The 13,051-nt window shown below is 32.4% G+C and overlaps 2 protein-coding genes and 1 non-coding gene across 3 annotated transcripts; 2 read left to right on the forward strand and 1 right to left on the reverse strand.

Moving 5' to 3' along the window:
- Positions 1-1,359: 1,359 nt before the first annotated feature.
- LOC146900672 (Glycosyl hydrolase family 38 protein) lies at positions 1,360-10,926 on the forward strand. Its single transcript, XM_085738630.1, has 28 exons — positions 1,360-1,595; positions 1,708-1,791; positions 1,969-2,057; positions 2,502-2,676; positions 4,050-4,253; positions 4,350-4,421; positions 4,695-4,808; positions 4,974-5,074; positions 5,166-5,259; positions 5,371-5,538; positions 5,648-5,737; positions 5,943-6,008; positions 6,234-6,290; positions 6,370-6,589; positions 6,675-6,811; positions 6,909-6,977; positions 7,059-7,118; positions 7,331-7,402; positions 7,555-7,602; positions 7,712-7,831; positions 7,916-7,981; positions 8,266-8,378; positions 9,562-9,661; positions 9,785-9,895; positions 9,997-10,092; positions 10,163-10,210; positions 10,452-10,520; positions 10,609-10,926. Exons 1-28 carry the CDS (start codon positions 1,371-1,373, stop codon positions 10,795-10,797), a joined length of 3,057 nt encoding a protein of 1,018 aa, XP_085594756.1. The 5' UTR covers positions 1,360-1,370; the 3' UTR covers positions 10,798-10,926.
- A 1,697-nt stretch (positions 10,927-12,623) lies between these two features.
- On the forward strand, positions 12,624-12,725 carry LOC146900673 (syntaxin KNOLLE-like protein; the record flags this gene model as incomplete). The annotated part of the gene is made up of 1 exon (XM_085736968.1): positions 12,624-12,725. A coding segment is annotated over one exon (102 nt), but the record flags the coding sequence as incomplete, so codon positions are not given.
- LOC146900674 (U4 spliceosomal RNA) lies at positions 12,628-12,778 on the reverse strand. Its single transcript, XR_015024469.1, has one exon. It is a non-coding gene; the product is annotated as a U4 spliceosomal RNA (small nuclear RNA).
- Positions 12,779-13,051: the final 273 nt, after the last annotated feature.

The raw sequence follows: 13,051 nt of genomic DNA on the forward strand, positions 1-13,051 counted from the left end.
GTACAACTAACTTTGTCTCTGTATACAAGATCCATTTATCAAAATCACGGGAATTAAGAAAGTTGATATTTGTATCAAAGTTGCTTGTAATCACTATTGTTTTTTCAATTTTATCCTTTAAGAGGGAGAGTTAATTTATGTTTTGAACATGTTATTTATTGTTGATTGAAGAAAAAGATGTATAGTAAATAAAGGTATGTAGATAAAGAAATAATTAATGTAGTTGGAAATAAGAAAGATGACTTCTATAAAAGGACAATTTATTTTCTCAAATGGGTCTTATAATTAGAGATGTAGTACTAATGATCATTAATGACCATTTTACTTAAACTATGCTATCTGAAATTAAAAGGTCAAACTTTTACCGTATTCAGACATTAATCTATTGTGTGATACTGTGATGTTATATTTTCTTGAATTAAATACAATTGATTTGTTGTTTTCAACTGAAACAAGTTTGGGAGAAGAAACTGGATTAGAGAAAGAAAAAAATCACCATTACACACTTGAGACTCCTTGTTGGAGTACTAGTGCAACCAAAATCAACATTTGAACATTGTGAAGGAGGAACTGAAATTAGAGTGTGGATAATACAAGGGAGAACAAGAAACAAGTTTGAGTAGAAAAAGGATAAATCAGAAACAATTTCATTTGATCAATATTTTAGAGAGCTTGGAATTCAGGTATGTCAATTCACTGTTTGCCTCTTTAATATGCTCACATATTACAATATGTGAATTTTTTGTTTTCGTATGGCTAAAGATATGCTTTTAGTCCTGTTTTTCCAATGTTTATGATTATGACTAGTAGCGTGTCATCATCAACTCATCCTTAATTTGTGAAGCCATTCATTTGTCACTGCTCAACAACACCCAAACAAAAATTGGTTATGTAAAAATATTGTAGAAGAATGATGTGTCTCGATTTATATTTGTAACAGTTTAAAAGTTGCATTTTTTGTCCACAAGTCATAGCGCAACCCACGAAAGTACCAAAATTGTAAGGTCGGACGCTACTGTGGTTTAAATTCCGGCTACTCCATTTACTTGTGTGAGTTTTTAATGACTTTTATCTATCTATAAAAAAAGAAGTTACATTTTTTTTCCGAGACTAAAAGGTTTCATGTTTTATGTGAAGGACCAAAATGAGATATCTTTTTTAATAAAAAAAAAATTTTGTCCCCATTTTAAACTTTGTGGTAATCCGTGACAACAGAAATACTACATAGGCCGGCACCCCTATGCAAAGGTTCAGATTCAGCTTTGGTTTATCCTTATATTTAATAAATGATGTATGCATAAATAAAGTAAAAATTTACTCTATTATATATGCATCATACTCGCAGAATCAGAAGAGTTTGGGCATTGGAAATGAGGAACACAAGGACTTTAGCTGCTGCAGACTCTCTCTATGTTCTTTTTCTTTTCTTGATTTGTTACTATGGCACAATTGTTTCTGCATACACAAAGTACAACACCGGGGCTGGTATTGTTAAAGGAAAATTGAACGTTCACTTGGTTCCACACTCCCATGATGATGTTGGTTGGCTTAAGACTGTTGATCAATACTATGTTGGCTCCAACAATTCCATTCAGGTTATAATCATTTTCATTCATGATTAAGTGCATGTTTAGATTGACGGTGAATTTGACATAAACACACTTTGTTTTTTTTATTTTAATGTTTGATTGTTTTCTGTTGGTGTAGGGAGCATGTGTTGAGAATGTGTTGGACTCGATCGTTTTTTCCCTTCAGAAGGATCCAAACAGAAAGTTTGTGTTTGCAGAGATGGTAAATATAACCACAGAACTTAGATGTCCAAATCTAGTAACTAGCTATGCTCAAATGTGGCCAAAGTCATAATCAACATGTTACACACATGACTGGCATTTGTCTTTTTTTGAGACATTTACATAGATAAAGAAATTTAGTATTAATTTAAATTTTGGTTTTTGAAATAATTAACAGGCATTTTTCCATCGATGGTGGGTAGAACAAAGTCCAGAAACACAAGAACAAGTGAAAAAGCTTGTTGCTGCCGGTCAGCTAGAATTCGTGTAAGTAGTACAATTGTACATTTTCTTATATCGAGTTTAATGTAATATCGAAGACAATAATGTTTTATGGACACTCAATTTTCCATATACATGTGACACCTCTGATCACATGTAAAATATGGTTAGTTTAGTTGAATAGATAGTTAATTCAGACCACGTTGAAAATTGTGAAATTATGGTTAACAACTCAATTTTCCATATACATGTGACACCTCTGATCACATGTAAAATATGGTTAGTTTAATTGAATAGACAGTTAATTCAGATCACGTTGAAAATTGTGAAATTATGGTTAACAACAATTTTGACGTGGATTGAATTAACCATCTATTCAGTTGAATTAACCACATTTTTAAACGTGAATAATCGGGTATCGCAAGTGTAAGGAAAAAAAGAGTGTGTTATATATGAGTGATGAGAGTATTAATGTTGATGTGTCGGCAGAAATGGTGGTTGGTGTATGCACGATGAAGCCACGGTCCACTACATAGACATGATTGACCAAACAACTTTAGGGCATCGCTTTATAAAGGACCAATTTAATACAACCCCTCGTGCTGGTTGGCAGATTGATCCTTTTGGACACTCTGCGGTCCAAGGTTACCTACTTGGTGCTGAGGTCAGTACATCCCATTCAAGTTTAGCTCTATCTTTTACTGCTAAATTTTTTAGATATACTGTAATTTTCTAACTAGTTTACGCTGCATGCAATTGTTAGACCATTTTACACTTTCACTCCCCTAATATTGTGGCTCCTTCATAATTCTTTAGATCAATTTTGTCCTATGGTTTTAAGATTTAATCAAGTACGATCTCATTTACAATTTTCTTTCACATAAAACCCATAGATTCTCATTTTTGCTTTAAACATTTTGGAGATTTGATGATGAGTTTGATACCTAAAATGATATTAAAAGTGAAAGTATTTATGATGTTAGATTAGGATTTAATGAGGGAAAAACTTTATATTTTTTTGACATTTTAATTTGTTAGTATTGGGTAAAAGATTGTTTCAAATAAATTAATTAATTCATTTTGTCAAAATTTTGAATAAAGTTTGAGAATTTTAATTACATCAAAACGTATTAAGGACCTTTATTGCAAAAATTGAAAAAATTAGGTGACAAAATCTCTAAAACAATATATGAGGACTAGAGGCTCCTTATCAATAATAAACATGGTATTTTTATTATTCTCACTAAGAAAAGTTAAAGAAATCTTTCAAAACAAAAGTTAAAAAAATATTTTAAAAAAATTGAATCTTTATATTTTTAAAATAATTTAATGTGTCTGTATTTAAATCACTTTTCAAGCATATCCAATTAGTTTTGTAAAAAAAGGATATGCAATTAGTTTTGTCAAAAAAGAAAAGAGGATATCCAATTAGTTTTGTCAAAAAAAAAAAAAGGATATGCAATTAGTTTTGTCAAAAAAAAAAAAGATATCCAATTAGTCTTCCTTTTTTCTGTCATATTGCTAATTTTGAATAAAATAACAAAGTGAAGTGATGTTAATGTAAAATATAAAACATTAAAACTAGTTTTTTTTTAGATAAGCAACATTAAAACTAGTTTACAATGATATTATCCTTTAAATCCCTTTTTAAATACATAATCATGGGGTCCAAAGTATATTGAAAAGGTAGGAATTGTGTTAAATCTATTACAATAGTCTATCAATATCCATTTTTGTCGAATGAATTTGTGATTTAAAGATTGCTATATCAAACTCTTTTAATTTGAACACATTTTCTCTTGTACAATGATATTCAAACTAGTTTTACTATATCATATGAATCTCATATAGTTTTGACAGATACGTGAATTTGAATCATCAGAAGAGTGCGCCTTAGAATGAATGTATTAGAAAGTGGTTGGTTAAATATTGTTTGTAAAACATAGTAAATATTAGAAAGTGGTTGTATAAATATTTTTAGTGATCTTTAGTGAAACATAGTAAAATTGAATACTCTCATTTTATTCACCTTTGCAGCTTGGATTTGATTCTGTACACTTTGCTAGAATTGATTATCAAGACAGAGCTAAGCGAAAAAGTGAGAAATCACTTGAAGTTATTTGGCGTGCCTCCAAAACATTTGGTTCTTCAGCTCAAATTTTTGCCAATACTTTTCCTGTTCATTATAGTGCTCCACATGGTTTCAACTTTGAAGTCTCTAGTGACTTTGTTCCCTTACAGGTTCCAACAAAGAAACCAATTAAAATACTTATGCTAATGTTTATTTATTTTGCATGTTTTGTTTAACACATTGCATGTCACATTTTACATGTGCAGGATGATCCTCTTTTATTTGATTCCAATGTTGAACAACGTGTCAAAGATTTTATTGATGCAGTGATTATCCAAGTAGGCCGATTCTATCCATGAATTTTGAAATTACACAATACAATTTCACGCATTTTACATAGTCGTGCAATCTGGACCGTCAAATTAAGAATAAAAGACTCACACTATGATCTTGATAAATTGGGTCTAAAATACTAATTCAAAATGCGAGTCATCTGATTTTGATCTGACCAGATCAGCGATCACGTGATTGCTTGAATCTTTGAAACTCAAAATCCGCTAGGTTCAAATAGACAAGAATGTGGAAACTTGATTTGCTTGTACTTATTATAGGCGAATGTGACGAGGACAAACCATATCATGTGGACAATGGGTGATGATTTCCAGTACCAATATGCAGAGTCTTGGTTCAAGCAAATGGATAAATTGATCCACTATGTTAATAAGGTAAGGGTTTATATTTATAATGCATATGCTGGAAATTCTTTTTATACATGTGTTGATTGCTATCAGGCTGAGTTTTAATGCATATGCTGGAAATTCTTCTTTATACATGTTTTGATTACTATCATGCTGAGTTTTAATAAATGTTTCCTTGTGTTTAATGTTCAGGATGGTAGAGTGAATGCCTTGTATTCTACTCCATCTATTTACACCAATGCCAAAAATGCCGCAAACCAGTTGTGGCCACTGAAAACCGATGACTACTTCCCGTGAGGATATTCCATTGTTTATTATTTTTTTCAATGCAGCTTCTGATCTATTAATTAACCACTTATACACATTCCTGATGATTTCTCATAGGTATGCTGATGGAGCAAATGCATATTGGACAGGCTTTTTCACTAGCCGCCCGGCCTTAAAGCGATATGTTCGGATTCTAAGTGGATACTATTTGGTATGATTATTTTATTCTATACAAAATGAAACTAAGTGGATTTTTCTTGTTTCCTCTAAAGCATTCTTAACAAATCCAAGGCATTTGAAATTTCTTACATTTTGGATGTAGGCCGCACGTCAACTTGAATTTTTTGCCGGTAAGAGATCGACTTTAGATGATACTTTTGGCCTTGGAGATGCTCTAGGAATTGCACAGCACCATGATGCTGTGACTGGCACTGCCAAACAACATACAACTGATGACTATGCGAAACGGTTGGCTATTGGAGCCTCTAAGGTCAGGAACTTGAGAACTTCTCTAGAGTTAAAAAAATTTACCATATATTTTGTGCCTTGCATTTTCTATTATGATTAATTAATTTTGCAAAAGTACTTATTTCTTGTAGGCTGAAGCAGTTGTTAGCTCTTCTTTGGCATGTCTTGCTAGTAAGAAATCCAGTGATCAATGTTTAGCACTTGCATCAGCATTTTCCCAGGTAATGTTTCAAATGAACTAAAAGGAGCAAAAACATGAAAAATGTTGAAGCAGGTTCTATCATTGTTCCATTCCAGCTACAGATATATTTTTAAGACACATTTTTTCATCTTATGACAATTGTACAGCTGAAGATAATGTAATCAGTCTTCTATTCTTGAAATTTTTTGTCCTTATTTGTTTCCACCATTACTGGATTTTCGCAGTGTCAATTACTCAATATCAGTTATTGCCCTCCAACAGAAGACAGCATTCCACAGGCTAAAGATTTGGTAATATTTTCATAAGGAGTATACTGTCACCGTAAATTAGTTTTAGACTCACATACAATGAAAAATTTTCATATTTCCAAGTCATACCATCAATTTCAAATTGCAATTACAAAAATTGAGTGATGCGGCAAAATAATGAATTTTCATTAGATGTCTGTGTAAAACTGATTTGAACTGACACGGTGGTTCAATTTTATGTGACATATGTTAATGATTTGTATTCAGGTAGTTGTGGTGTATAACCCCCTTGGATGGAATCGTACTGATATAGTCAGAATACCGGTAAGAATATATCATTTGCTTGTGACATTGTCATATACAACATTTCCAATATGATGCTAAAGGTGATGATTTTCATCAGGTTAATGAAGCTAATCTTGTGGTGAAAGATTCATCTGGCAGTAACGTTGAAATACAGTATGTGGATGTGGATGATGTTACAACAGATTTAAGAAAATTATATGTAAAGGCCTATTTGGGATTGCGTCCGAAACAAGCCCCAAAATATTGGCTTCTATTTCAAGTGTCAATACCTCCACTCGGATGGAGCACTTACTTCATTTCTAAGGCAGCTGGAAAAGGTAAATTCTAAATGGTTCGTGTGTTAAATGTAAAATACTATTTTCATTTAATAATTCTCAATTCTTAATTGTTTCCACTTGATAGGTATAAGGAGAAAAGGAGACCTCTCACACCTCAACAGTAAGAATGGTGAGAATATTGACATCGGACCGGGAAATTTAAAGATGTCATTTTCTTCAACCTCTGGACAACTCAAACGGATGTATAATTCCAAAACTGGAGTAAGAAACTTCTCATGTTCATACACCTCAGCAGAATGTTCACAATTTTGTGTTAACTGAGTAGGAGAGAAAATAACATGATTTTTAAATTTCTCAGGTTAATATACCAATTCAGCAAAGCTACTTTAGGTATGGCTCTAGTGAGGGTGATGAAACTGATTCTCAGGTGTGTGACTTCCTTGCACATATTATTTTTTTTAAAAATAATTATTATAGTGTATGCTTCAACGTGTGATTTCTTCTGTAGGCATCTGGTGCATATATATTCCGTCCAAGGGAATCCTCTCCAACTATTATTTCAAGATCAGTAAGTTACTATCTTTAATCTGTTAACCGATGGAATTGGGTGGATAGAATAAGAAGTGTGATTATATAAATTCTCAAATTATCTTAGATTTTCTATTCGTGTTCTCATACTTACTCACTATGTGTCTGTTTGTCCACTTTCCGTTCGGCTTTTATATTTCTTATGTAATATCGTTATCTGTATAGACACATTTCGATTTATTTGATATGCAGGTGCCCTTCAAGGTAATTCGTGGACCGCTAGTTGATGAGGTTCATCAGAAGTTTAATTCTTGGATTTACCAGGTCAGTAACTTGTACATAAGCTACCAGTTTACTACAAATGTGAGTAATTTAGTATTGAAAATTTTCATATTACTTGAAATGTAATGGTACTCGTTAAATATGTTTAATAAATTAAAAATATGAAATGTAACAGTACTGTTTACTTTTTTTAGGTTGCTAGGTTGTACAAAGGCAAAGACCATGCTGAAATTGAATACACTGTAAGTCACATTATTTTGCCGACCAGTCTTATGTCTTGACACTGGCCAAAAATAAAAATCTAGTTGTATAAATAACAAATAAAGTTCTAACACTAATTTACATACGAAGATTGGTCCAATTCCTACCGATGATGGAGTAGGAAAAGAGGTAATCACAAGAATGACAGCAAATATGGTCACAAACAAGGAGTTTTATACTGATTCCAATGGAAGAGATTTTCTAAAACGGGTAAAACTCATACAACTGTCTTCTGGTTATTATGAAATTCTATGGGGAGAAAAGACTTATATGAGCTAAAAAATGTCGACACAGGTTCGAGATCATAGGGAAGACTGGCCACTTAAAGTTACTCAGCCTGTAGCAGGAAACTACTATCCAGTAAAAAATCTTTGACTATTAATTTCGATTTTATAATCTTTGATTAAGCTGTTATGATTATTAGGTGACATGAAAAATATCTTATTAGTAGAGATTTATTTTATTCCTAATGTGATTAGGATTTGAACTCTAGTTTTAGCATAAGTAAGTGTAAGTGCTTTTAGTCATTTATATATCATAACGTCAAGCTGTAATCATCAAAATTGTATTTCTCTCTTCCCTCTTTCTTTGTCTACAAGATTACAAGTATAAAAATAACTAATTTTTTTTTTTTATCTGTCCAGCTCAATCTTGGGATTTATACAAAGGATAAGAAATCTGAATTCTCAGTCTTAGTTGATCGTGCCACCGGTGGAGCCAGCATCAAAGACGGTGAAGTGGAATTGATGCTTCATAGGTATCTGACCAAATTTTTATTATCTATTTCAATCTATTATTATAGGGTGCCCCTAATATGGTCCCGTTTAAAAAGGTCCACCGGTGGACCCATTGTATTGAACCTGTTATAGCCGGTTTATAACTTTCATTCCTTCACTTGTCAAAAAAAAAAAAACTTTCATTCCTTCTTTAATCTTATCTTCTTATGTTCAATTATGTTCCGATTTTTCTGCTACAATCTTCTACCCATGTTCAACACTCGTGCCTCAGCTTCTTCGCATTGCCTAGCCAGCTTCCCTATAGCCCATGAGGCCACGACATAATCGAAACGTTCTTCACCATCGAATGGTATGGTAGAATTACTCGACGCGGGTGACCATGCCGGAGTTCTGTCTACGAACACTGAACAACAAGAATAGGTGGCGATGAGGAGAGGAAGATTAGAGGAAACTAGAAACAGAAGCAGAGATCGGAGGATTTTGGAGGAAGTGAGACTCTCTACGGCATTGGAAGATTCTCTATAACACGTAGGACTCGTAGAATAATATAAGCGATTATAGTTAAGGAGTACATTTATAATAGTAGTACATATTTGTGGTTTAAGGATGATGAATTGGTTATTACAGATTTAATTGGGTTTTGACTAACTAATTTTATTCCATGAAATAATATCTTGTTGTTGTATTAAGTGTCAATTTAAAGAATGAAGAAGAGTCGGCAAGTAAAATCTGGGTCATAACTCATAACAATTAAAAGTTTTCTGGATCACTCGAAACATGGATTGCTTAAAAAGTCTATTCTACCAGGTTGTTGATTCAAGATATAATCATAATCTAAGCAAGACAACATCCTATTCTTGAACAAATATCTCACACAATAAACATGGTCATTGAGCTTCAATTTAAATTCAACAGGAGGATTTAAAGGAGAAAATTTTGGTGGTGACATTGGCGGTGGCTGTGTTGATGACGGCGACAGGGGCGATTGGATGTGGTGATGGGAATAGAAGAGGAAGAAGAGGGGTGCATCAGTATAAGAAGTATATTTAAAAAAAAAAAAAAAAGGTCCCCAATGTGTCAACCGGTAATATAAGGTGTTTTTCAAAGGTCCACCCATGAACCTTATTCTAAAGGGTGCATATTAGGGGCTTCCATTATTTATATTGTATAAAATCTATTGACAATCGGTGTGTACTACTTAAGGCGCTTGATCGAGGACGACGGTAGAGGAGTAGGGGAACCACTCGATGAACAAGTTTGCATAGCAAAGGATGATAAGAATAGTACATGTGATGGACTAACAGTATGGAAATGTCACCAATTAGTTTACATTTTTATGCATCCTCCATGTTTTCCTTTCTTCTGACTCTGTATAGCATATAGATTTATTATATTCCCTTTTTCTGTCATTTATAATTCTACATAGGTTAGAGGAAATTACTATATCGGCATCCACAATGTTGGAGCTGGTTCACGCTGGCGTCGTACAACTGGTCAAGAAATTTACTCACCAGTCTTAATGGCTTTCACACACGAGGTATGACAGACTCAATTATTGGTACTTCATGTACTAATGAATCATGATCATTAACATATGATTAAATATTAGTACATCTTATGAGATATTCAATTTATCAGAAAGCAGAAAACTGGAAGTCCTCTCATTTAACCAAAGGAACTCTCATGGATCCAAATTACAGCTTGCCTCCTAATGTTGCCTTGATAACTCTTGAGGTATATCAAATGCAGCACATAAATGTTATAGCTCTCTTGACTCTTTCTAATTATTTTGAATGTTTTTCAGGAGTTGGATGGTGGAATCGTTCTTCTCCGTTTGGCACATCTGTATGAGGTAAATTTGTATTTAGTACTTATTTTCATAGTTCTAAATTGTGGTTGTGGTTACACGGAAAATCTTGATATTGCACCAATGTGCGAACAAATGCAGCCTATGCATTTGCGATGCCATTGCAGCAGAGACCTCTAGAACCTTAGCATTTGTGGACCGCAATTTAGAACTATTCATATTATACTATGATTAAGTTACTCTTATGTGGCTATATTGGTTGTAATATAATTCTCTTGTGTTATAGCCAAATGAAGATGCTCAATATTCAGCTCTAGCCAAAGTTGAACTGAAAAAGTTGTTTACGACAAAAACGGTACATATTTACCATGTCTTTGTGATGCACATTATACAAACTTTCTTAGACTATATAATTTGAATTAAATTTTCTTTTAATAATGCAGATAAAAGAGTTGAAAGAGGTAAGTTTATCAGCTAACCAAGAGAAGTCAGAAATGAAGAAAATGGCATGGAAGGTTGAAGGGGACAAAGGACAAGAACCTCAAGCAGTAAGGGGTAGTCCTGTCAGCACTTCAGATTTTGTTGTTGAGCTTGGTCCTATGGAAATTCGTACTTTCCAGTTGAAATTTTAAAAACTAGTGTCTCAAAATCCTCATTGATGTTTTTTATATTAAGAACAAATAAACATGTTTATAATAATGATTGTTATATTTTATTACTAATTGCAAAGAGCTCAATAATATGTGGATTCTGCAAATAAATTAAGTGTCTTATATCATCTAATAACACATAATGATTTTACCAAAGTATCACATTCTGTTTCTCTTGAATAAAAAGTCTTATTCCAACTTTGTGTGTATGCGTGTGATAATGAAATTTCTTTGCACATTGTTTGATTTTGCATTCGTAAATTTTATCAATAACAATAATTTATATAAATTAACTATTTAAGTTTCACTTCAAAATCCATTCAAAAAAAAAAAGTTTCACCTCAAAATAAAATGTTAAACATCACATGACAATGAAATTTCAGATGTAAATTCTCAACCATGTATATATATAGTAAATTTTTAGAGGAAATGGATAGTGCCCAATCCAAAGAAGAAAATATGTTAAATCTAAAAATAAAAATAAAAACACTTAAAAAAAAAAATTAAATTTGCATCTCTTAAAAAAAAAAAAAATAAGTACTAGCAAGGGTGTGGGGGGTAAAACGGTCCAGTCCGTTTAATCCACTATTTTAGACAAGTTAGTTGGAGTTTTGTGTACACCCCTCTAGTTGGTTCGTCCTGTTTAGCTCATTCAAAAACACGTCGAGACGGAGACTGTTGATCTCACGGGCTCTCTAAAAATTGTTTTATTAACTAGGCTATTCAGTATTCATTTGAGGTGATCCAAATTTAATCTTTTTATTTTGGTATAACTGCCAAATTAGGGGTTGGTATTATGATTATTTCGTTGAAGTTTTTTGTTGATTTGATGTAATCACACGAAGCCATTGTTTTATTAACAAAATAGTGATGATTTGACTTTTTATTATTTTTTGTTGAAAGAAATAATGAATTTTCTAAACACAAATATGATTCCTAAATTTACTGTCAATCTATAAATGCTTTGAATAACCGCGAACTACAGTTAAAACTCTATAAATTAATAATGTTAGGACCGGAGAAATTTATTAATTTAGAGAGTTATTAATTTATCGATAAATTAATAATTATTAATTTAAAGAAAATTAATAATTATTAATTTAAAGAAAATTAATAATTATTAATTTAAAGAGTTTTTAAGTAATTATACTGTACATACCAAACAAAAAGGCAAATTAGTCTATGCCTCTTAGAATTACGTTGCAGCGCACCTTGGAACTCAACGTAAATTAGTAACTACTGTGTTCATATGCATTGGAAATCAATAATGACTTTTGAAGTACAGTAAATGTAAACAAGAGGAACAAATGTGTTCAATGTATTCTTAATATTTTTTTTTTCAGTTCCTATGAATTATTAATTTATGATTTTCTTGGGACCGAAAATTATAAAGGGATCTCCCGAAAAATTATTATCTTATTATTTTATCGAGTTTTTGAATTTTTTACATTGGCCCAAGTCGGGATCGGACAAATTTATTATTTTAGAGAGGTTATTAATTTACCGAGTATTAAATTAAAAAGTTTCTACTTTGGCTCTAAATTTACAAAAGTATCTATTTTCCTATGGGTATCCTTCAGGTAAAGAAAACTAAACCAAATAATAATTTATTTGCGTTTTGTTTTTGTTAATTATGTTAGTTTTTTGTTGATTCGATGTAATCACACGAAGCCAAATACACGGCTCACATAAAGTTGCCCAGAGCACCTATGCACGGCCGGTTAATTTTACCATCGCGGATCAATTTACCATCCTTAAGTATTAGGAAGGAAGATTAAACCTCAAACAAAAAAAATTGAACTAAAATTGTAGGACTTTACCCCAGAGGGAGTCCTTCCAGAAATTCTCGAAGGCCTAAGTTAAACTCAGGCCTAAGAGGGGGTTTGGAAATAGTTTTCAACCAGCAATAGACGCGCCTCGGTTAGTACCTCATTAGCTGCGTCATTGCCCCAAGCGCAAAGATACTTTCAGCTGCTGTGTAGCTACGCTTTTATAATATATTGGAGCACTTGCTGTTTGTAACTAGGCGATGTGGGACTATATGTCAAGTAATTATTGTTGTCACCAATAATGTGCTCTCTCAACTCTCCATTGATCTCTTTTCATTCTTAGTTTAAAATCAATTCCACCTGATTGAGACATTATTATTCTCACGAGCTTAAGAGTTTACTAGAAAAATCAATTTAATATAAATTATATTGTAGCTTGAGATTCTTACAGAAGCAGTTTGCTTGGT

This window comes from Medicago sativa, chromosome 8, assembly GCF_051527215.1.
Source record: "Medicago sativa cultivar Bolivia chromosome 8, Bolivia_mono, whole genome shotgun sequence".
NCBI lineage: Eukaryota > Viridiplantae > Streptophyta > Magnoliopsida > Fabales > Fabaceae > Medicago > Medicago sativa.

Excerpts from the sequence above, each read along its gene's own strand:
- LOC146900672 (XM_085738630.1), top strand. The coding sequence starts at position 1,371 with ATGAGGAACACAAGGACTTTAGCTGCTGCAGACTCTCTCTATGTTCTT. Across the intron at positions 2,677-4,049 it reads GTTACCTACTTGGTGCTGAG|CTTGGATTTGATTCTGTACA; the intron begins GTCAGTACATCC and ends TCACCTTTGCAG. Across the intron at positions 9,662-9,784 it reads GTACATGTGATGGACTAACA|GTTAGAGGAAATTACTATAT; the intron begins GTATGGAAATGT and ends AATTCTACATAG.